General features: G+C 38.5%; 1 protein-coding gene and 1 pseudogene across 1 annotated transcript; one reads left to right on the top strand and one right to left on the bottom strand.

Annotated features, from left to right (window-relative positions):
• The first annotated feature begins 4,941 nt into the window (after window positions 1–4,941).
• On the top strand, window positions 4,942–20,991 carry PSMD6 (proteasome 26S subunit, non-ATPase 6). Its single transcript, XM_037040877.1, has 8 exons — window positions 4,942–5,180; window positions 5,923–6,128; window positions 8,699–8,844; window positions 9,104–9,323; window positions 9,433–9,541; window positions 15,608–15,776; window positions 20,578–20,655; window positions 20,786–20,991. Exons 1-8 carry the CDS (start codon window positions 5,036–5,038, stop codon window positions 20,880–20,882), a joined length of 1,170 nt encoding a protein of 389 aa, XP_036896772.1. The 5' UTR covers window positions 4,942–5,035; the 3' UTR covers window positions 20,883–20,991.
• LOC118983718 (uncharacterized) lies at window positions 13,686–13,858 on the bottom strand (annotated as a pseudogene).
• Window positions 20,992–25,452: the final 4,461 nt, after the last annotated feature.

Genomic DNA, 25,452 nt, shown 5'->3' with positions numbered 1-25,452 from the left:
CTGCCTGGGACACGTGCTGCAGAGGAGCTGTGGGTGGGACTGGAAGTATAACCAGTGGCATGACTCACAGGTATAACTTAGCACTTTGCCAGAAATGGGAGTTTGGCCCCTCCTATGACTTTACCTAGTATGTTCTCAATGGCTGCACAAGGCCAGATGCACAAAGATGCCTGATCTTTCCCATCACACTCTTGCTTTTAAATTGTAAAGAGGAATAAAAGCTCTAAGACATTTTCATCACTAGTTATTTTGTCAATGAAGGGAGTTAATTACTGATGGAACTAAAAAAGTTGGCAGAAGGTAATGTCTTTGAAAAATAACCTTAAAACAAGGCCATCATTTTTATCTTGCTCTCAGTGTGAGCAAAAGTCTTCTCTTACCATGTCTGTCCCATTAATGTATTCACATATTTACTATTCTTGCCACTGTTGAATCATTTACCAAGTGGTTTGTTTGCTTGTCTGTTCACATCCCTACCCCACCAGGAAGTTGCTCCATGAACTGAGTGGTCACTGGTCTGTCCTGCACCTGCAGCACCTAAATCAGTGCTTAGCACGTAGTATTTGTTTAGCAAGTCAGTATATTAAAAACTAGGTTTGCACAAAATGTGTCATGCTGTGTGACACCATTGTACACTCCCTGCTGTGTGCAAATGGCTCTTAGTCATCAAAAAAGAAAACTGATATTGTTTAATGTCAATTACTCAAGTTTGTTAGCCAGGAGCATTTTCTAAGCACTCTCCTTCCTCCAGAAATGCTCCTTTGCAAAGACACAGTCTAGTGAGGAAGAAATGAGCATGCTATGTCGGTTGATCATTATGCTACAATCACACTGAACTTCTGTGTGTGCCAAGTACACATTCTGTGTAAAGGCTACATCCTATGAGATGTCATCAATAACTGCCTACCCGGAAGGACCAGAGGTCACTGCACCCATACAAACCCATCGCAGACACATGCAGGGAAGCTGTTATTGGGGCCTCTCACAGTAAGTCTTTGAAATCAAGGGGAAAAGCTGAAAGTGCACATAATTAGAAGTGACCATCACTACAGCCAAGCAGATAAAGTTAAACACACCAAGAGGACCATTTTTAAGCAGTGGGCTTGGAAGACATCACAGTAGCCTGCAGGGCCGGTCTAGGGAGCTGAGATCTGCTCAGAATGAAAGAATCCAGTGCTCTGAATCAGAACAGCCTTTTCAGAGCCAAATGCTCTCACATATAGGGAAAGTGCAAAAGCTGAAAAGAAGTAGGAGGGCCTGCTTGGTAGCATCTCTAAATAAAACCGGGCTGCAAGAGAAAAAGCTTGTGCAACAATATCACTGACTAGTGTCACCATGCTGTACACTACATACTTCAAAGTTGCCAAGAGAATAAACTCTGAAAGTGCTCACATGAGCAAAAAAAAAAAATTGTAACTTTGCATGGTGACAGATGGTAACTAGACTTTTGTGGTGATCATTTCACACTGTATACAAATCTCCAATCATTGTGTTATACATCTGAAACTAATGTAATGTCATGTCAATTATATCTAAATTAAAAAAGAAAGAAAAGACCTTGTAACACTGATAATAAATGAAGAAAGTATGATTTAAAAATAAACCCTACAATAAGAGCAAATAAAGAAGAACTATATTATATGGTAACAGAAAGAAACTAGACTTTTTGTGGGGAGTATATAGATAACAGAATATATAGATATTGAATTACAATGTCGTACACCTAAAATTTATGTTATTAACCAATGTTACTTCAGTAAAAAAGTAAAGAAGACATACATGTCCTTAGCTCACCATAGCCTGTTTCTATTAAACATTTTAATTGCAATGGGGCAGAACTCTACAAAGAAGATATGTATTTATTTTACCTCTGTGAGTTTACTAAGACCCCAGATTTCAAGCTTAAAGAAAGGTCTTTGTAAAAGTAGTTAACCCAGTCAAATCGAGTTAATGCTACAGGGAGGTTGATGGAATGGGTGATTTACTGTTCAATAATGAGTTGTCAGTATGGGACAAAGAGCTGCTTTGATCAAGCAAATCACAGCAATAGTTCAGGTTCGATTGACTTCTCAGCAATCAATGGTAACTAAAGTGCTAAAAAGCAAAGCAGAAGTCAGGTCTTACTGGAACTTGGTCTCCTCTGCACTGAGTGGAGAGCCTGTGCCCAGGAGCTGAGCAGGGGTGGGGCGGGGTGAACTTGGGGGCACCGGCACCTGCAGTAGGGGTGATTCCTAGAATCCCCTGTAATTTAGGCCCTTTTGCAATCACAGCCTAAGTTTAGTTGTGGATTTATCCTAGGAGAGATCGAAAACAAAATACACCAGCCATGTATAATTTAATTATACACCTTTTTCTATATTGATGTCTAACTATACAGGTTTGCCTTTAAACTCAATACTGAGTTTGTGGCCTTATACCCAATTTGGCACAGTATGATCATTTTGCTTTGTCTTTCATTCTTTGCTAATGGACTTGAGTTTATCCTCCCCGTTTTTGAACTGAAATAGCTCATGTCTTAGCGCTAAGTTTTATGACATTGGGTAATATTTATATTGGATTTTGTTTCAAGCTGGGGTTCATGTGAAATAGGAACCTCAGAAATAACAGAATCAACTTACAGAAATAAATATTTTCATGTAATTACCTGAGAAATTTATCCTAGCTTAAAAATGTGAAAACTGATGTGTAAAAGAGAATATGGGCCTCTTTGCCCCACACTGACAATGAAAAACACGCCAAGTATAAAAGTAAAAATCACTTTGGCATTCACTGTGATCAGTCCATCACATTCATCCACGAATGCTTATGGCCTTTCTGTCTGTGGGTTAAAGTAACTGCTTGAGTGGACAGTCTCCACCAGTGGTGCAGCTTTCTAGAAGTCTCCACAGTGAATAATGCATTGAAGAAAAGGTGCCCATGATGAATCCGTAAAGAAGTGCTATTAATTTAGGAGGCAAAGAGTTTTATAGATTAGAAACTTTCACAATTAAAGATTCAAAAGCAGAGCCTTAAAACAAAAAGGCAGAAAAATAACTAAGGGAAATCCGCAACACTTAGTAAGTATTTAATATCCTTAAAATATGAAGAGTGTTTACAAATTGATAGGGAAAATTCCATAGAGGAATTGAGAAAGCAAACAGACATTTTATTAATAAGGAATATATATGTATATATTTAGCATGTATGTGAAAAATTTCAACCACATAATAATAAGAGAATAAAGGGAAAGTGACATTACTATTGTTGCCAAAACTTAAAATGGTTACTAAAAGTATATTGGCAAAGAGGATGATAGGACACTTGTTTAATTTTGATGGAAATATAAATTGCTGTATTATTTTTGAAAAAATAGTATATAATACCTATATAATATGTCAAAATGTAAAACATTCAGAGCCTCTTACTAAGTAATTGCACTTCTAGACATTTGGGTTAAGAAATAATCAATTACACAAATGTGAAAATACATGCACATAGCTGATCGACACTGGTATTTATAAGAGTGAAAAAAATAAAATGGTACAAATTGATATCAATCAAGGATTGATGGGGGCAAAGTTGGTACATAGAAATAATGGAATTTTGTGGGTCATTAGAAATGACATCAATCCGTATTGATTGGCATGGAAAGATATCTCTAATATATGGTGGAGCCAACCAAACAATTTATACAGTAGAAGGATAGTATGATCCTATTAAAATATCTAGGTGAGTTTCAGTGAAGCTAAGTATCTCCAGAATGTGAGTTTCACAGGAACAGTGTCTTCGTGTTTCTTCACTTCTGTGTCCCTAATGCCTAGAACAGTGCCTGGTACCTGGCAACCATGCAATACTGTTTAATGAGATAAATAAATAAATAAACAAATAAGTTTGGAAAGGTTTTCATCAATCGTCTAATGGTGTTTTTAGTGGAGTGCTAGAAATTTGTTCTGCGTTCTTCACATTTTCTCTACCAATATGAGTTGCCTCCAAAATGCTTATTTTATTTTAACCAAAATCAGTAAGATATTAAAAACTTGTGGTAACGTCTACTGCTGGTGAGAATGTGGTAGTTCCAAATGTGTTCACTGGCTGCATAAACTGGTTCAAACTTCTGGGAAACTTTTTGATATTAAATATCCAAAAATTGCAGAACATTTCTTTCTTTTGTCTATTAACCCTGCTAAGGAAAAATGTGCAAAATATAAAATGACCTATGCATCCAACCGTGGACAACCTAAAGGCACATCTAAAGCAGAGAAGAAGAAAAGTAAGTTATGGTAAATCCACTATATGGGCACTTTCACAGAATCATTACCAATTCTGAAGCTTCCGTAGCAACGCGAATAAAAAGAGGCTGAAAATGCAGGCATGCAGGGATTTAAACTATGCATAAACAACATGATGATGTTGTAGTATTAAGATTGGAATTCTGGGTGCCGTTTTCCTAGAACGGAAGAAAGAACATGGGTTTAGAGATACAGAGACTTTTATGCAGGAATTGCTGCATAAGCTTGGTTGATCATGCTCCTTAACTATTTTGTGCCTCAGTTTTCTTATCTATAAAAATGGGCTGATAATACTACCTTCTAGTATTGAAAGGGTTAAAATGAGATGATGGACGTAAAAGAAAATGGCCAAAGAGTAAGGAAGGACTCAGCAAATTGTAATCGTTATTTTTAATTTTATTGTTATATTTTCAAAACCTTCAAAAGATTGTCAGCTTCTATCAATTGCAAACGGAATGAAAAATAAAGGAGCTAAAAAGGTGTGGAGGAGTAGGTTTACAAAATCGAACTTTGGAGTTGGCAACTTGAGGGGTGGAGAGCGACGGAAAGTGTCAGCCAAACGCTGCTGGGCGCCGGCTCCCGGCCGAGTGAGACCTTGCGGGATATCTCCAGCAGGGGCCGCTGGCTGATGAAGGTAGAGCCGGGACCGGAAGCCGGGCTGGCGGCTGGCGAGCGCACTTGCCGACTTCTCCCGCTTCCGCCGCCGCAGCCTCGGTGGGTCGTCGTAGAGTTGCGTTCGTCCTCGAGTCATTCCTTCCGCCGTCGATATGCCGCTGGAGAACCTGGAGGAAGAGGGTCTACCCAAGAACCCCGACCTGCGCATCGCGCAGCTGCGCTTCCTGCTCAGCCTGCCGCAGCACCGCGGGGACGCGGGCGTGCGAGATGAGCTGATGACGGCCGTCCGCGATAACAGTGAGGCCCGCGCTAGCAGAGTCAGCGGCCTAGGCCTGGGTTGGCCCCGCGCTCCGGAGCCTGTGGTTCTTTTTCCGACGGGATCCGGACCCCGGGACGACCCCTTCCCTCACGGGTCCCCCGAGACCAGTCCTGTCTTTTCAGACGTTAAGAGTCTTAATTTTTGTTGGGGTGCCTTCGGGGACCTCCAGCCTTGCTCTCAGCGGCCCGTGCGCCCTTCCCCTCTGAGAGCAGCTTGCGGGGAAATCCTGCGGTATTGAGCCCGGCGCTAGGTACAGAACCGTGGCTCCTGAATTCCTGTCATTGGCCAGTGGTCCTGGGCTAGGTGTAGGTCCAGCGGGAGAGTTGAGCTTTCCGTGTAAAGGAGAAATTTGGCGTCGGTTCCTGTAGTCCGTAGTAGTAGTCAGTGGTACTGACCTGTATATACCGTGACGGGTCTCAGTCTGTGTAACAAGCTTGCCCTTCCCCTTGCTTGAAGACTGTCTTGGAACACAAGCGGTCAAGAGCAAATCGAGAACTGCCCTCCACCCAGACCTGGAAGAGGTTGGCGGTGACAGGATTAGCCCTGGTGCTGCAAACCTGCCAGCAGCAAGTGTTTGCGTTTTGCTCAGCCCTTTACCAAGCGCTACCCCATTCCTTTCTTGTGGTGGGGTGGGAGACGGGTAGAAGTAGTGAGTGGACACTGACCAAAGGGTAAGAGGCTGTCCCACTCATAAGTCACGTCTCTCTTTTTGGCTCTCAGACATGGCTCCTTATTACGAAGCCTTGTGCAAATCCCTTGACTGGCAGGTGGACATGGACCTGCTCAATAAGATGAAGAAGGCAAATGAAGAAGAGTTAAAACGTTTGGACGAGGAGCTGGAAGATGCAGAGAAGAATCTCGGAGAGAGCGAAATCCGTGATGCAATGATGGCAAAAGCTGAGTACCTGTGCCGGATAGGTGACAAAGTGAGTAGAGATGGTTTCTCCTCTTTGTATAGTCTAGAATGGGCACTATTGTAGGTTAATAATATCGTGTTTTAAAAATGAGTTATTATTCAAGTTACTGCTTAAGAAGTTAAGAAGGTAACATGCTTCCCTGAACTAACGAATCTGTACAAAAATCAATAAAGAAAAAGTAGTCTTCTTGCTACACCCTTTCACCACCCCCCCCCCCCCCCCCCCCCCGCCCAAGCAAGCACCCAGCAGTATGTTGTTCTTCAATAAAAGCTGAAGTGAACAAGCAGAGATTTTTGGGTTTTTACCACTTTTACAAAATTGGAATTTTTCTTAGTAGTTCTCTTTTCTCATGTATCTCGGTTAGGAGGCATTGGTTCTAGTGAATTTTTAAAATTATTATTTATACAAGTAGTAGTCTTTGTAAGAAACTGAAATATTGTCATTAATGTTAAAGCTGTATTAGATCTTTATTCCATACCTCCTCAAAGGTAACCTTTTTAGTTCTTTTATTGTACATTTACAGGCATGTATATACATACTGGTAGAGATTAGCTAGTGTTGTGTGCAAATTTTTTAAAAAATAAGTGGTGTGTTCTTGTCCTGTTACTTTTTCGTTCAGTATTATTTCTGAGTGATCTTTCCATATTCATATACATAAATCTTGCTCATTCTGGTTAACTGCTAGCTAATGGTCCATTGCAGGGTTATGCCATAATTTACTTAGCTATTCAGCTATTTATTGATGGACACGTACAGTATGTTGTTTTCAGCTGTTCTTGCTGTTACAAGCTACAGCTGTGAAAACATGCTTGTATATGCTTCCTTATATATATATATATATATGCTAATATTTCTCGAGGGTATATTCCGGGAAGTGAAATTGTTGGGACAAGGAACAATTTGTATCTTAATACGTGTGGCCAGTTCTTGCACATAGCAGCTCACCTAATTTATACTCCACTATAAGTGCATGAGAAGGGTACCCAACAGTGTTGGATCTTAAAATAAAAAAAAAAATTAGTAGTTGTGTGACAGTGGTTAAGAAGATGGGATTGGAGGGTCCTTAATTTTGAGCACTGCACCCTGAAATATTTAGATGACATATGACATGGCGTTAATATTAAAAAACAATATATTTGGCTCTTGTATCAGAGAGGTTCTGTTTCTAGTTTCAGCAATTTTGATTTGCTGGGACACTCAGTTTCTTCATCTATAAATAGGGATTATGATGGTTCCTACTGATGAGGATACAAAATAGAGGTAAAGACCTTAAGACTAGTATCTGGCGCAGAGTGCTTAAATGTTAATTAAATTTAAATTTAAAGTGAGTTTTCTTCTGATGATAATTTAAGATTTGGTCATGGTAAAAATTTGAAAAATAAAAAACATTTAGAAAAGAGCTAATGGTTTGTGTGGTTTTCTAGGTTGTGTGTATATGGTTTGCTTTTAAAGAGGGTACATTATTACATATGAGTGAGAAACTTACATACACTCGATTCAGGCAGGCCTTGAAGAATTTCAAGGAGAACATGCTTGAATCAATGTCAGGGAGTTGAAAACTGATGCTATTCTAATTTTGAATGCTTTTCAAGTGACATTATCTAAAAAGAACAGCTTTCTTTTTTTTTTTTCCTGTTGACTCTCTTTTTTTTTTTTCCTGTTGACTCTCTTTTTTTTTTAACAATTACTAAATAATGGGCTTAATGTATTATTGTTGACTGTGTTACCACTGATTATAGTTATTATTCTTCATGGTGCACAGCTTGTTCCAAATTTGTTCATGGAAGCTCCTTCAAGAAGGTTCTTTGTCCTTTTAATATGATCTCATTAGTCATTCAGCAAGATATTACAGGTTCACCTGTTATTTTGCTTCTCAAAGCTGGAATCATCTATTTTTCCAAGGATCCCTGGTGGAGATAGTGTTAATAGAAACCAAGATCTGAGTGCTGGGTGTGCCCATTACTGTCCTGCCAGTCTCTTTTATAAATTTATGAGGCATAACTAATAATTACATAAAACAAAGTGAAATACATACTAGAAAGTACCAAGTCTAAACATATGATTTTATCCATGTTCAAATTTGAAAGCAATGGAAACACTTTATTCCACCATGCTTTGAGATAAAAGTTGTACATTTAAATACTCAGTTATATTCTAATAGTGACTAAGATAAAATTTCCATTACCCTTTAAGTGATATGAATAACTCATAGTAATTTTAAAGTAGTATATTATAATTGTTAAAGAGAAAATTACTGAATATGTGGGAGTGGGAAAGAGAATATAGAAACAATTGTGAGTAAATTATGTTTTTTTGTATTTTCTTCTAGATAGAATATAAGTATATATTTAGGCATATTTGATGGGGGTTTTCTGTACTTCATGCAAGTGGAGAGAACAGCATAATGAACTCCTCTGCAGTTATCATCCAGCTTCAACAAAGATCAAGTCATGGCCATCTTGTTTTCTCTGTATTCCTACCTATACCATGCCCACCCCATCTCTTGTTAAGAAAATAGACAGCTAATAGCTATCTTTTCTCTTCTCACCTGTTGCCTTTTTTTTTTTTTTTTTTGACAGGAGGGTGCTCTGACAGCCTTTCGTAAGACATATGACAAAACTGTGGCACTGGGTCATCGACTAGATATTGTGTTCTATCTCCTTAGGATTGGCTTATTTTATATGGATAATGATCTCATCACACGAAACACAGAAAAGGCCAAAAGGTACTTTTAAGCAGTGGGGATATATTCCTTCTAAATTATTGTTGCTTTAAATAAGATTAATGTAAGAAATTTGCCCCTTTTTTTTTCACTACAATTACTAAATTTGGTCAAATAATTGATATATTTAATATAATATTTTCTTAAAATATCCTCTTGGTTCAAGTTGTTAAAAGTTGTTTTGTCTTTGAAAATAACACAAACTTGTAAAAAGTAGCATTGCTTACTTCCAGATTATGATCTTACTGATTTTTTTTTATAGCTTAATAGAGGAAGGAGGAGACTGGGACAGGAGAAACCGCCTAAAAGTATATCAAGGTCTTTATTGTGTGGCTATTCGCGATTTCAAACAGGCAGCTGAACTCTTCCTTGATACTGTTTCAACGTTTACATCCTATGAGCTGATGGATTATAAAACCTTTGTGACTTACACTGTCTATGTCAGCATGATTGCCTTAGAAAGACCAGATCTTAGGGAAAAGGTAATGACTGAATCTTTAATATTCATATTTAAAGCTTATTTCATGCTTTTCTAACTTAAATACACAAATATCATTGAAGCATACTTTTGTTTTTTTAAAAAATTTCTAGGTTATTAAAGGAGCAGAGATTCTTGAAGTGTTGCACAGTCTTCCAGCAGTTCGGCAGTACCTGTTTTCACTCTATGAATGTCGTTACTCAGTTTTCTTCCAGTCACTAGGTAAGGACAGAGTCGCTTGTTCTGATTATCTGTCTTCATCTTATTGATCCCTTTGGTAGAGACCTTAGATGGCTTTTCACATATATGGGAAAGTAGTGTGCAGATAGCTGTAGGTCTTTGAACAGTGTGGCTAGTCTTATGCCCAGTTTTGTTGAGAGAGGGGTTAGCAGACTATGACCTGTTTTCACACTGCTCAGGAGGCAAGATTAATGCTTACATTTTTAAAGGATGATTTAAAGAAGGAGAGAAGAATGTGTGACAGAGACCTAATGGATCTCAAAGGCTGAAAGTTTTTAGTGTCTGGACCTTTGCTGAAGAAGTTTGCCAGACCCCCCAGTTTAGAGTCTTAAGGAGGTGGAGGGCAGAATGAGCAAATGGTTCTAAATACTGCGTTTTATAGGGAAAGGTATGAGGGAATTCTTATCTCCTAATGGAATGATAATTGAGCTCTGAATTCACCAATAGGTTATTCTTTGTGCAGTAGCTAAATCTTTGTGCTGATTTGCAGATCACTTTCAAGGGCTGTAGGTGGAGAAAGTACTCTGTTGAAAATACTTGCGGTGTCCCTCCAGAGCTAGTTTACAGTGATCCTATTTACATTAATGTACTTGATTTTCCTCTTGTCCCCACCCCTTCCTGCAGCCAGGCCATTCAGTTTCCTACAATGAGCACAAATTGCTAAGATGATAAAAGAATGAACTTGCATCCACTCAACCCAGGGGTCCTTCCTAAATGTTCTTCTAAAACTTAAAGAACTTGGTATTGACACATAGGAGTGGCAAAAGTAGATATGTAGTTGGGAGTATGTAAAACACAGAGTTTATTCATGTACTATTATTTATTAATTGTATTTTCCATATGAACAACTATAAACCTACTTTTGCCCTTCCCTGTATTTCATTGTTAATGCTGCAAATTTCAGAAAGTATTTGGTTAAATGGGCAGGTAGCAGTCGCAAAAATTGGGGTGGGAAACACTCCAAATGATGGTCATTCTCTTTTGGAGCAGTGTTTATGGAATGCTTTATCCGTGCAAAAATGTTAGGCAGCTTTACGAGAATTCATACTTTTTATCTGATGTAATGGGAACAGCACTCTCAGGCATGCTGAGTAACTCGCTTGGCTTTATCTTCTTGTGCATACATGGAGGCATTTTCCACAAGGTTTTGTGGCAAAATTGCTCTTCTCCCTTTCTAATGCTCATAGTCATTACTCTGCTCAAATGTGGAGTTTTCTTTCAGCAGTCGGAATGAATAACTTCTCTGCATTACTAGAGCTCTTATTTTATGCCCCTTCCTCTTTTTTGAGATGTAGAAGGGGAGACCCCCCAAAACTAGTTATCTTCTGGATGGTGGGCCCCTTTGTAGTATAGGCTTCCCCTGCTAGGTGGGTGTTCTAGGAACCCATCTATATCAGTGCACCAGATGGCATTGTTGTGAGAGGCTGCATTAGACTTCAGTGCATTTTTTTTGAAGGCTCAGCATACTTGCTCATTTCACGATGGGTGATTTATGAGTGCACCTGCCCACACCACACTGCATGTTCAGTTTTTGACGAAAACAGCATGACCCCCGTGTCCCAACCTCCCTATTCATCCAGTCTCATCCCAAGTGACCTTTCTTTTGTTTCCTGGGATGAAAAAAGTTCTCAAAGGGAAATATTTTACTGATATGGAAGAAGCACTAAAAGGCATCAAAATGGACAAGTTCAAAAACTGTTGAGCAGTTGGAGAAAAGTCTTGATAGGTTTATTGCATCAAATGGAGAGTACTTTGAAGGTGATGACAGTTTAAACATATAAGAATACACAATTTTTTAATGAATAAATTCCATGGGTTTTGTTTTGGGCTCCCCCCCATAAATTATATGCCATAAAATTTACCATTTTATAATTTACCATTTTAAAACTAATGTAAAATACATTAGTTTTAGTATATGGACAAGGTTGTGCGATCTTGCTACCAGCTGCAGAACATCTTCATCAGCCCAAAAGGAAATCTGTACCCATTAGCATTGACTTTCCATTCCTACCCCTAGTCCCTGGCAACCACTAACCTTTCTGCCTCTGGACATTCATATATGGCCTTTTGTGCCGCTTCTTTCACCAGCACAGGGCTCTCACAGGTCATTCATGTTGTAGCATGTGTCATCCATCAGTGCTGAGGGATAGGCCATTGAATGGATGTATCATACTTTATTTTTCTCATCTTTAGTTGATGGACGTTTGGGTTATCTACAGTTTTTGGCTATTAGAAATACGCTTTAATGAATATTTGCATACAAGTTTTTATATGAACATATTTTCATTTCTCCTGGCAGTACACCAGTACACCTTGTAGTGGAATCACTGTGTCATATGGTAACTCTTTGATTAACATTTTGAGGAACTGTCAAACTTTTCCAAAGCAACTATACCATTTTATACTCCCACCAGCGATGTGTGAGAATTCAGATTTCCCCACACCTAATCCTTATTGTATCTTTTTAATAATAGCCATCTCAGTAGGTGTGAAGTGGTATCTTGTGATTTTAATTTGCATTTCCCTGATGACTAATGATTTTGAGCATTTAATTTTGAGCATTTTTTTCTGTATGCTTATTGGCCATATGTCCCCCTTTTATTTTTAAAGACTTCGTTTATTTTTAGAGAGAGAAGAGGGAAACATCAATGTGTGGTTGCCTCTCACACGCCCCCTACTGGTGACCTGGCCTGAAACCCAGGCATGTGCCCTGACTGGGAATCTAACTGGCGACCCTTTGGCTCAGGGGCCAGTGCTCAATCCACTGAGCTACACCAGCTGGGGCCAGTATGCTCCCTTTTTAAAACCTAGCATATTGTTTTGTGATTGTTTTTCTGAGAGTTTGTCTACTCTGCTAACTAGAGTTACTGAGAGCAGACTTGATGCTTTTTTAAATGTTTGTAGTGACTGCAGCACCAGCACCGCCTGGTGTGATATTGAGTACTTGAGCAAATGTCTGCTGCATTAACTAAATCAAAGAGGAAAGTGGAGGTGGGGGGATGCTATCCTAGTGTAATGAAATTGATGGGTTTTGGAAATCTGAATTGTTACGGTTTCTACCCTGCCCATTGCTATTAACAACCTTTTATTTCAACACTTTGGATGAAAATTTTTATCTTTACCAATTTTTTACATTTCCCAGGTATTTTAAATGAAGAAGACAGGATAATTAAAATTTTCTTTATGTGATGTAGTCATCATTATTTGTATTATTTGTTCTTTTAGTGTACTGAGTGAGACACTAGGGTCTGTATGGTTGGTTTTGTAAGACTGCTTCTCCAAATATTCATAGACATAAGCTTTAAAATATTTCATATAAAAAAGGAAATAGCATCCTTTTTATGTAATACCTGAGTGTTTTTAAAAATTAAACTGAGAAAGTGAGAGGTCTTGTATCATCCTATCCCCAAATGTATGTACACATTTATTCACACATAAAATTCTCCCCAAGATAGCCATTTTAAGATTTTGTTGTTTGTCCTTCCAGACCTTTTATTCACTTATGTGTGCTTAAAAAAACAAAAACAAAACACCACCAAAAAACCAAGGTTGTATGTACATGTGTACATACATGTACATATCATTTAAAGAGGAAAACGGCCCTCCCAAACCTATGATTGCCATGGTCCTTTCTCTAGAGTCAACTGCCATTAGCAGGTTTCAAGTGTGTTCTTCAGGGTGATAGTGTCCAGAGATACGTACCTGAAACACCTTTAAACATGGATGTATTTTATGTGCTGTTTTCTAAGTAGCTTTTTTCTCTCTGCAATGTAACATATGTATCTTTTCATGTCATTATTCAAATAGCTGGTGGTTGAGTATTGTTAAGGGACTGTCATGTATCAGGCACCGAGTATGTAAATAAGTGGCAGATAGGACAGATGGCATGCCTTGGAGGTTCCATTTCTTGTAAGGCTCTCCCAGTACTTCATTGTATTAGAAGCACCATACTTTGTCCTCTACTGGTAAAAATTTATGTTTTCAGCCCTAGTTGGTGTAGCTCAGTGGATTGAGTGCTGGTCTGTGAACTGAAAGGTCACTGGTTTGATCCCCAGTCAGGGCACATGCCTGGGAGGTGAATCAGGGCCCTGGTTGGGGGTGTACAAGAGATAAGCTATCGGTGTTTCCCTTTCTTTCTCCCTCCTTTCTTGTCTCTCTAAAAAAAGGGGGGGCAAATAAATAACATCTAAAATAATTGTTTTCAATTTTTCCCTGTTGTAAGCAACCTTATTTTTGAATTAGCAATAATTGCACCTCAGATAAAACTCATTGGCTACCATACTGCCACTGCGCAAAGCTGCAACCTGATTTTTGAACACTCATTTACAATGCATCTTTTCCAATTTTCGTGTTATTTCCTTAGGAAAAAATTAGGAAAATGAATTTTGCAAAGCGTAAATACATTTCATCTCAATCACTGTTGCCCTCCAGATATATTGTGCCAGTTTACATGAACAGTTTCTACTTCTCTCACATTAACATCACTTGAGAGAATCTGTCCCCTTCCCCTCATACCCTTAGCTAGTTTGAGAGGAGAAAAGTAATTTTATTGATGTTTTATGCTTTTTTTTTTTTGCCAAAGAGTTTTTCATTGGACTTTTTAAGTCTTTTTTATTTTTAAGATTTTATTTATTTTTAGAGAGAGGGAAAGGGAGGAAGAGGGTGAGAAACATCGAGAGAGAAATATGTATCTGCTGCCTCCTGTACACACCCTGACAAACCTGCAACCCAGGCACGTGACCTAACCAAACCAGTGGCCTTTTGCTTTTCGGACCGACATCCATCCAACTGAGCCATACCAATCTGGGCTTAGTCTTCTTTTAAATAGCACATAAAAGATGTAAGAAGATATTTCATGTAGAGATTATGGATGTGACCCATCCTGACCAGCAAACACTTTTTTTTCCTCATCCTGTTCTGTAGGTTTTATTTGGCATATTTTTATCAGTTTTATTGAGGTATAATTGATGTATAACACTACATAAGTTTAAGGTGTGTTAAGAATAATTTGATATTTATGGTTTTTTTTTTTTTAGTGAGAATGAGCATCATCTCATGTTTAGGGCCATTGATCTTCATGTTACTACATTGTGTTTCCTTGTCTGCATTGGTGTTGAGCACTCTTTGCTCCTTGCCACAACTTTATGGACTCATCCTTTGTTAGACCGCTCACTACTGGCTGCCCTGGACTTACTTAGTAATTGCCCTTTTCTCTATCTTCATTATGTGACCCAATATATCTGGATGGTAATGATTCCTCATTTCCTGTCTCCACTGAGCACCAGACCCATGCCTGTCTCCTTGATGTCTTCACTCACTGTTTAATATGTGAATCCACTTGAACACTGCCAAAGAACCCCATTGCACTCATCACCTTCCCCCCCAAAAGCACTTCCAAAGACAAAGTCTTCTTCTCCAGGGATTTCTATTTTATTCAAGCCAGAAACAAAAGTATATGCTTGATTCCTTTCTCTCAGTTACCTTCAGTTGAGAGACAAAGTCCCTATAGCTGTCTCCCCACTACATTCTGAATCTGTCGTTGGTATTCTTGTCGTTAGCCAGCCTATTCCTGTCTGGGGATATTTGCATCATTCATACTTCTCTGTGCCTCTTGCTCTCTGCTTGGCTAGCTCCTCAGAAAGGCCTTTTCTATACACCCAAGTCCAGGGGAAGGCCGCCTCTCACACTCCGTCATGTTACTGTTTTGTTCATGTCACAGAACTTGGTAGTTTCTGAGAGTATCTTATTTGTTCATCTCTCTACTGTTTGAAAATGTAGTTTCTGTGGCAGTAGTGATGTATTTTGGTTTACTGCCATATCTTTACTATTGAAAGCAGTGATATATAGTAGTTACTCAGTAAAGTAATTTGTACTTAGTGGCTTACACGTTAATATCCTCTGTACATTTTACTGTTCTATTATTTTTCTTATTGTCTTACAAGAGCTCTTTATGGATCAAGGCTATAATTCTTATCCTGTTATAATGTCTTCTAGTTTCTCTCTTCATCTGGAGAGAGTGTTAATAATTTGTCATCTTATTCATTGCAGCTGTTGTGGAACAGGAAATGAAAAAGGACTGGCTTTTTGCTCCTCATTACCGGTACTATGTGAGAGAAATGAGAATTCACGCATACAGCCAGCTGCTAGAATCCTATAGGTCATTAACCCTTGGCTATATGGCAGAAGCCTTTGGTGTTGGTGTGGAGTTCATTGATCAGTAAGTTTAAACAATTTACATCATACTTTTTTAAAGTTGCCTTTTAATATGCGAATTTGTATTAAGAAATTTTCTTAAGATTATTATTATCAAAACAGCTATGTCTATCATCCCAGCCTTCCTGATGTGCCCCTTCTATTAACAGTTGTAGAGAGGGTAAGTGATTTTGTAAAGGTATTATAGACCAGTTGTTATCAAAGTCATCTTCTGTTTCTTCTTTCTGAACTACACTGCCATGACAGGAATGATGCTTAGATCTCTCTTATATGTCATAGGTCATGTTTCCTCTGATAATGTTGCCTTCCAGTTTTTAGGTGCTGCCACAATTCTGGTCAAATTGGTTGTTAAATGTGGTGCTTTTAACCCGTGAATGAATGATTCATCAAATACTCACTAAGCCATTATGGCATGGTTGGTGTTGTTTTAGATCCCTGTGGACTTTTGTTCTAGTTGTACTGGAGAAATGGCAAGTAAGCAACTAAATGTGCAAGGGAATTTATGATAGAAATGAGTCCACAGATATAATGAAGTAGAATAGAAAGACATGTGTGACTGAAGCATAGTGATCATAGGGGGAGGGGCAGCCATTGGAGGATTTTGATGGGAGTAACATGATTTCTTGCTGTGTCTCACACAGACCAAAAGAATGGGAAGTCCAGTTGAGCTGTTTAGTAGCTCGTGGAGGTTTTCGGTGGCTTTGATGACCGTAGTGGGAGTGGAGTTGAGAAGCAGACATTCTGAATGTGCCGTCCATTTGGTATCAAGATCAGCGAGTCCCAAACAGAAGTCTGATAAATGTTCATGATGTAGTTTTCTGTGGCCCACACTTAAAAAAGTGGTGTTTATGTAGTAGTTACTTTAAGTGAAGCTGCCTTTCATTTAAGACAGACTAGTTTTCTTTTTAGGGGTGTTTTTGCTAATATTTTATGAAGAATTCCAAATGTGCAGAAAATTCTGAAGAATTACACAGTGGATTCCCATATATCCTTTTTTTTTTTTTAAGATTTTATTTATTTATTTATCTTTAGAGGGGAAGGAGAGGGAGAGAAACATCAATGTATGGTTGCCTTTCGTGCGTCCCCTGCTGGGAGTTGGCCTGCAACCCAGGCATGTGCCCTGACTGGGAATCGAACCGCGATCCTCTGCTTCACAGGCCCGCGCTCAATCCACTGAGCTACACCAGCCAGGGCAATTCCCATATATCCTTGATTCTATAGTTAATATTTTGTTATATTTGCTTTATCACATACATGTTCATGATCACATATCTGTTCATCTTATTTTTTTACTTCCAAGTAAGTTTCAGATGCCTGTTCATTTTATCCATAAACATTTTAGCATGTATATCAGTATTTGTTTATGGTTTTTTTTAGGTATATTTGCATTCAGCGAAATGCATAGATCTTAAGTGTAATCCACACTTCTGTGGAACCATCACCAGAGATTACCCCATTCTCTTCCTTTACAGAAAAAAGGCAGTGAGAGTAATTTTTCTGTGTTTTAAAAATTGTCCTTACCAAAGTAGAAGGCTGGTATCTCTAGGTTGGTTTTGTTGTTTCATTTCTGAATGAATTAGTCTCAGATTTGTCTGATAACCACTGCCCAAGAGGGTTAGTTACCAGGATGGGGAGTGGCCATTATGAGTGGTTTTCATGCATCAGTAGAAGGGAGTGAGCAAGTGCATGGGAAAGGAGGGTTGGCCTGTCTTCTCATTTCAACTGCCAGTAAAGAGCTGTGTGGCCTTGGTCAGGTTCTGTCCCTTCCTCAGTTTCTTAACTGTGATATGGAGGTAATGAAGCCATCATTTATTGGGGGCAAAATGAAGCTCAAAATCAGTGTAACATCTGAAGGACAGTGCCAATTAGACACACTGCAGTGTTCTTTAAGTGATTACAGTGACATTTGAATTCAAGGCAGGTGGCACATTTCAAGGTAGGTAGTATATACAAAATAGGGAGTATTTGAATTGTTTTTTCCTTTGTTTTCTCAGACCAGTTCTTGAGACAAAGTCTGTACCACTTGGCTCTACTTGTTTCCTAGAAAGGCCTTTTAAATTTCTGTGATACCTGCTTTAAGTCTGGGTTTTCATGGATTCTTTATTAACCCTGAAATCCTTTTTGGAAAGTGGGCTGATTTAGTAGGTTTGAACAGTAATTCAGCATCGGTGTTTCATTTTTACTTCCTCAGACTCAGTAAGATACTGTTGGAAAGAGGAAGAGGCCCATCAGTTAAATAAACACTACTTCTGTTGATATGTTTAAGGTTAGAAATCATGTCAGTGGGCTGTGTTCCACAATTTTGTTGGTAGGTTTTTTATTTGAAATTGGGATGCATATCCTACAGGAGTTTATTCAGTAGATACTCAGGTCGTCATTACTAGACATCTGCATGTGAGGCACCGTGCTGAGGGTTTGGAGCAAGGCACAGGCTGGGGAATATGACTGTCTCGGGATAGGTTTGATTAGCACCTAGGGAGATGGGGAAAAGTTAGTTTAGCTCTAAAGCAGAGAATGGGACTTCAGTGCCAACCCTTGGGTGTTAGGAGTTAAACTTTGTTGTTGTAATCAGAAAGGAAACTGCCCGAATTACTCTGGCATGGAGTTCATAATGAGCATTACTGGAAGTTGGTATTTGATCTCACTGCCTGAGAAATGGACACATCTACAGATGGCTTCTGGTGGGCATTTAGACTAAATGTCATTGCATGTTTCGGATTTTTATAGGAAGTGGTGGGAGATAGGGCTTTCCAGATGGAAGAAAGAGCACAAATAAATTTAGGGATGTGTTTGAGAAATGAGTGACTTAGTTGTACTGGATGGAGTGTGTGGTGGGAAGTACAGGGAAGTCCACTGAAATAAGCCTAGAGGGATACCAGGTTAGCTCTAAAGCAGGGTCTTCAATGGCACCTTAAGGAGTTCTTCATTTAGCCCTGCCTAAACTGGTCTGGGGATAATGGGATGGAAAGAAGCAAAGGGCATTCTTGAGTTAGTTTGCTTGTAAGTCAAATCCAGTGTATTTTTCTGTATCTTGCGGCCTGGTATCTTATTCCTAAATCAGAGTATCTCGATTCTTAAGAGGTTTTCTTTCCTGTTCTGTAGATTAGGGTAGGACTAAGAAAGGTGGTGGTGATTAAACTTAATTGTGTAATTTTCTCTGTGCACTTCAGTCCCAGAACAAGAGTTGCAAATAGGTTTAGCAGCTGTGTTCTAGAGGTACAACTGTTTACATGGAATATGAATATAAATGAGTTTAGAAGCAATTTTGATCTTAGTTAATTTTTAGATTTTACCTAAAGTCAGTTATATAACTCAGAATCTAGCCATTGAAAGAAGGAATGGACATTACAGCAGTCGGATTAAGTCTATTTTCATTGAGAGTGTAGAAATAAAGCAGACTGTATAAACATGTTCCCATTCTTGAGAGTTTAGGATAACTTCTAGCTTAAACTCTTCAGTAGCAACTAGTTATGGTACTGATTTCTTTCAACTCACAAAGCAGAGTAGCACACTGTACACTTTTTCATCTAATTATAAGCATGAGGCACGGTGCTTGCCTCTGACCTTCCTCAACAGTGCATTAGACTTTGTCCAATACGGTCACATTTCATTGTAGCTTTAATTTGCAGTTTTAATGAGTCATTTGTCTGATTTGTAGTATTTTCCAGTTTGTATAGCTAACACCTTTTATCCATATTATCTTTTAGTTTTTGACTTGGTTTTGGTGATATGTTCTTTCCTATGTAGAAATTCTCTTTTCGTAATCCAATTTCTTTTTCTTACATGGGTTCTTAGTCTCCCTCAACATCATTTAATGATTAAGCTAACTTTTCCCCATTGATTTGCAATGACACTTTTGTTAGAAATTTGACTCTTAATATTTAGAGTCCCTTTTCTGTTGATGTTTATGTGTTTGGCTCAAGATGTTTTAGTATCTGGAAGAATAATATGTTACATAATTTTTATTTGAAATCTGATTTTTCTTGATTAGAAAGACTTGTATGAATCTCTAAATTTAACATAATTCAAATATTTATTTATTTTAAAGGAGTCATTTTTCCATTTATTCTCTTTAGTAGCATAGAGTTTCTTTCATATAGTTTTTGTACATTACTAAGCATTTACTTTTTTTCCCATGTCATGTGGTGGCAGACTGTCTTGGGAGAGTGTCGCCACTGATGCTGGTTTTTGAGGTATATGTGTAACCATACCCCATGCTGTTTAAATAGCTGTCTTAATTTTGAGGTTTGGGTAATGACTGGATATACTCAGAAATACTTTTTTTTTACATTCACAATAGATTAACACATCTTTGCATGCCTGGTTCTAGTTATTGTAGCATATTATTATTTTTTCCCTTTCATGCTCTGAAGGGTTTTGAAAACCCTGAGTTACCTGCTCCTTAATAGTTAAGTTATAGGAAACTGGACAGTTTAGTCAGTACCCTCAAACTTCCAATAAATATTATTTATGCATTCATGCATTTATTTGTAACTCACTGCTTATCTCTGAGCACTTCTGCAGCTCTAAAGACTTGCTATGAGTGCGTTCTTTGACATCTGTGCTCCATCTGAGCATGAACTTCTAGGGTCATGTTTATTCTGGTAGACCACTTAATCTTTGGGGATAATCCTGTAACATCCAGAGAAGATCTCAACTCCTGCATACTCAATAGCTAAGGAGTGAGGGAAACTACATGTTACCTTGAAAGACAGTTGAATCATGTATTTAGTGTACTGTATACTTTTCTAAGATTCTTCTATAAGGCTAATACTAAAGGCTTCCCCCCTCCCCCTCTCAATTAGGGAACTCTCCAGATTTATTGCTGCTGGGAGACTACACTGCAAAATAGATAAAGTGAATGAAATAGTGGAAACCAACAGGTATGTTTAAGTTTGTGTATCATTTGTAATACTCCTAGAATAAGGGGAACTCTTAAGTGAAGTAGGTCAGTGATTGTTATGGAGTAATGTGACTGGTAAATAATTCATTTTTTTTGGAATTTATTTATAGACCTGATAGCAAGAACTGGCAGTACCAAGAAACTATCAAGAAAGGAGATCTGCTACTAAACAGAGTTCAGAAACTTTCCAGAGTAATTAATATGTAAACCATGTAAACAAAGGAATTCCTTTGGAAATAATTATTTGGAATTTTTATAGCTTACTTTACTATGTGCCCTGTTCAGTTGTATAAAATAAATACTGTGTTGTTTCTGTCGATTTACTTTTTTTTTCTTAAGCATATCTACATTAAGCATGGGGTCCCACAATGTTAAAACAATATTACTTTTATGTCATTTAATCATCTCTGGTTTATGGTTACAATCAGAGGCTGTATGGTACCTGAGTTCAAATCCTGACTGCTAATCAGTAAAACAGGGATAATTAATACAAGCCCATTATTTCTTCCTTTAAGCCTCCTGAATTTTAGAAAGAGGAGTACATGCTACATATTGTAGGCCAGAATTAAACAGCATCTCCCACTTAGTACACAAGACAGAAGCTTTCCCTCAAAAATAAGCAACTCAAAGAGGAGGCTGCCAAAATGTTGAATTCCAGAATGAGCCAAGGCCCATCTCAGTAAACATAGGTATAAAAAAACCTACGTACATACTTACCTGGCAGGGGAGATACCACGATCACAAAAAAACCTACATAATTTTTGGCAAACGGAATTTTCTCTCTCCAGCAAATAGAACCATAGTAGTGGCAATAAGCAAAACAAAGTTGATTTCCCAATTTTTCCTCTCCAGTTATACTTTAAACTCTGAGTCAGATAGGGATTAGTGCTATGAGTGAAAAAATATAAGACCTGACAAAGGAGACAGGGTGCAGTATGGTGCGAAGGGCTATATTCTATGAGGTATTACAGAAGGCCGCTCTGGTAAGGTGACATTTAAATAAAAAGGAGGGAAAGACCATGCAAATACTACGAGAAGAAAGAAAAAGTCAGTGGAGGTTTTAAGCAGAATGTGGTCTGATATGATTTACCTTGTGTCACTGGCAATGGTGGTGTGCACTCAGAAGCAGCTGGTTTTGCTAAAAGATTAGAATGGGGAGACCCAAGATGGCAAAGGAGTAAGTAGAAGCTACTGTAACGGCTTCCCAGGACCGGTCTGGAATTATAACTAAATTATGGAGAAATCATCCAGAATAACCAACTGAACACTAGCTGGAAAGAAGCCTTATAATCACAGACACATGGAAGAAACTTTCTTCACAACACGACTGGGTACAGAGTGTGGAGACACAACAGGGCTGGCTGGGCTCCTATAGGAAGCAGCTGAAGTATGGAAGGGAAATTCAGTGCTACGGGGTTCCCCCTGAGAAGTGGGGTCCAAACCCCAACAGGTCTCCCTAGCCTGTAGCACTGGAGCCAGGGAAGGAACCTAGATAACGTCCATCTGTGAAAAGTGGCAGGGTCTGCCAGGAAGAGAAGGCTGGAGTCACAGAGCCTTTTAAAGGGCCAGTGCACATAATTTAATTTGCAGGTACTTACCTTGGTGTTCCACAGAGGAGGGGCACAGTGGACTAGAGACACTGGAGGAGAGTCTGGGGATGGGGGCTTTGGGGAGAAAACTGAGAAAGCAGCCACCAGGATCCCTGTGCTTAGTCATCCCCCAAGCTGGAGGACACTTTGCTCAGGCAGAGCACTCCATTCTAAGTGGTAGCCTGAGGGGAAGCAATAGGCCCACCTGTAGGTATTACTCTGCCCCATCTTGAGGTGCTTACATTTGATTGTTGATTACAGATGGACTAGATTAACAAAGAAAGGAGACAGCCACAGACTAGATCTCTGTGTCCAACAGGCTGTCTAGGGCCAGACTAGGACACCATCCAACATCACCAGAGGCAGATCCAGAAAGAAGAAAACATTAATTCCATCGTGGTCGTCTTCATGATTTACACTATTCTTTCTCCTGCATAGCTTTTTAACATTTATTTGTTCACCTTCAAGTCTGTGCATATTGTCACTAGTTTTTATATTATAGTTTATTTCAAATCTTGTAGTTTGCTCTCGTTTTACCTTCTTTCCTCTTTTCATTTAAAACTTTATTTTCTCTCTTGCTACAACTTATTTCCATTATACACTATTACTATTTCTCTTTGCCCCACCTGTCAAAAACATTTTTCTTGTCATTAAGTCATCTTACATCTTTTTCCTGTTCTCAAAATACTTATTCTCTCTCCACCTTTATCAGTCTTTGCTCCTTGGTTGTGGATGTGGTGGTGGTGGTTGCATTTCTCCAATATCATTTCCAGATGTTCACTATTTTTGTATCTCAGATGTCAAGTTTTACCATTCCTCTAACATACTTGATTTTGCCTTCCTCCTGCCTTTTTTTCATTTAAAATTTTTTAAAAGATTTCTTTATTATTTATTTATCTTTGGAGGGGAAGGGAAGGAGAGAAAGGGAGAAATATCAATGTATGGTTGCCTCTCCTGAGTCGCCTGCTGGGAACTGGCCTGCAACCCAGGCATGTGCCCTGACTGGGAATCGAACCGCGATCGTGTGGTTCGCAGGCCCGCACTCAATCCACTGAGCTACACCAGCCAGGGCTCATTTTAAATTTTAATCTTTCCCTGCTTCAGCCTAGTTTTCATTCCTCTTAGTATTCCTTCTTTCTCTATTATCTCATAATCACATCTCTTTCCCCTAGACATCTGTCAAGCTTTTCTTTCTTTTTTCCCTCTTATTCCCCCTCTTATATTAATGTTTGCTCACTGTTCTTCATAGCGGTGGATCTTTTTCTTCAGCCTGGTTCCCTTTTCCTTTTTCTTATCTATACTTAAAAATTTTTTTAATTTCATTTTTAAATTTCTGTTTAAACCTAAATTATTCATTTCCCTTCTCTTACTTGATTCTACCTTCTTCCCTCCCTGTTTTATTTACAATGTAAATTTTCCTCTCCTTTGCCATGTCCTTATTCTCTTATTATTATTGCTACTCCCTCTACCCTCTCAAAATCATTTTTCTTTCAGGTAGCTAGCCATCTCATATATTCATTTTCCTTTCCTACAATAGTCTTAATCTCTTTACACTTATATTAATATTGACTTATTTGCTGTTGACAGTGTGATTGTGAGTGGGGGTTAATTTTTTGGATGGAAGTTTGTTTCCTGGGATATTTGGTTTTGTTCTGGCAGCACCTGCACAACAGCATACAAGACGTGATGGGTAGAATGACCCTGAGCCAGGGCCCTGATTCCCAGTCAGGGCACATGCCTTGGTTGCAGGCCAGTTCCCAGCAGGGGACACAAGAGGCAATCATATATTGATATTTCTGTCCCTCTGTCCTTCCCTTCCCCTCTAAAGATAAATAAATAAATTTTAAAAAAAGGAAGATATTGATAGCAACAAACTCACAGTAGGGTACTTTAACACCCCATTGTAAACAATGGACAGATCTTCCAAGCAAAGAATCAACAATAATATTGTGGCATTGAACAACACTCTAGATCAAATGGGCTTAATTGATATATATAGAATCTTACACCCCAAAGAAACAAAATATACATTCTTTTCAAATACACATGGAATATTTTCAAAGACCACCATGGTAGGACACAAAACAAGCTTCCACAAATTCAAGAAAATTGAAATCATATCAAGTACCTTCTCAGATCACAATGGCTTGAAACTAGAAACCAACCTCAAGGAGAAAATTCAAAAACATTCAAATTCATGGGGACTGAATAACATGCTATTAAATAATGAATGGGTTAACAATGAGTTCAAGGAAGAAATCAAAAAGTTTCTGGAAACAAGTAAAAATGAACACACAACAGCCCAAAATATAAGGAACACAGCAAAGGCAATCCTGAGAGGGAGTTATAGCAATACAGGCCTACCTAAAAAATAGATAGTAAAATTTCAAATAAACAACCTAAGCCAACATCTACAAGAACTAGAGGAACAACAACCATCAAGAAAAAAAAGAGACAAGACCCAAATAAATAAAATCAGAAACCAAGAAGGAGAAATTACAATGGATAAACCATAGAAATAAAAAGGATTGTCAGAAATTACTATGAACAACTATATGAGAAGAAATTTGGTAAGCTGGGTGAAATGGACAAATTTCTAGAAACATATAATCCTCCAAAACTGAATCAAGTAGAAGCAGAAAACATGAATAGACTGATAACAGCTAATAAAATTGAAGCAGTAATAAAAAAAAAAACTGCCAGCACACAAAAGCCCTGGATTGGATGGCTTTACAGGTGAATTTTACCAAAGATTTAGGGAAGAGCTAACTCCGACCCTTTCCAAACTATTTCAAAAAATTCAAGAGGAGGAAAGACTCCCAAAATTATTGTGCGAAATCAGGTAAAGACACAACAAAGAAAGAAAACTACAGGCCAATATCACTGATGAACATAGATGCCTAAAGTCCTCAACAAAATATTGGCAAACTAGATTTCACAGGACATTAAAAAGATCATACACCATGATAAAGTGGGATTCATCCCAGGGATGCAAGGATGGTATAATATTTGTAAATCAATAAATGTAATACACCAGCCCTGGCTGGTGTAGCTCAGTGGATTGAGCACAAGCCTGCGAACCAGCGGATTGCGGTTCGATTCCCAGTCAGGGCACATGCCTGGGTTGCAGGCCAGTTCCCAGCAGGGGACTCACAAAAGGCAACCATACATTGATATTTCTTTCCCTC

Source organism: Sturnira hondurensis, unplaced genomic scaffold, assembly GCF_014824575.4.
Source record: "Sturnira hondurensis isolate 20B ecotype Veracruz unplaced genomic scaffold, ASM1482457v3 Scaffold0002840, whole genome shotgun sequence".
Taxonomy (NCBI): Eukaryota; Metazoa; Chordata; class Mammalia; order Chiroptera; family Phyllostomidae; genus Sturnira; species Sturnira hondurensis.
This window is presented reverse-complemented; position numbering and strand designations above follow the sequence as displayed.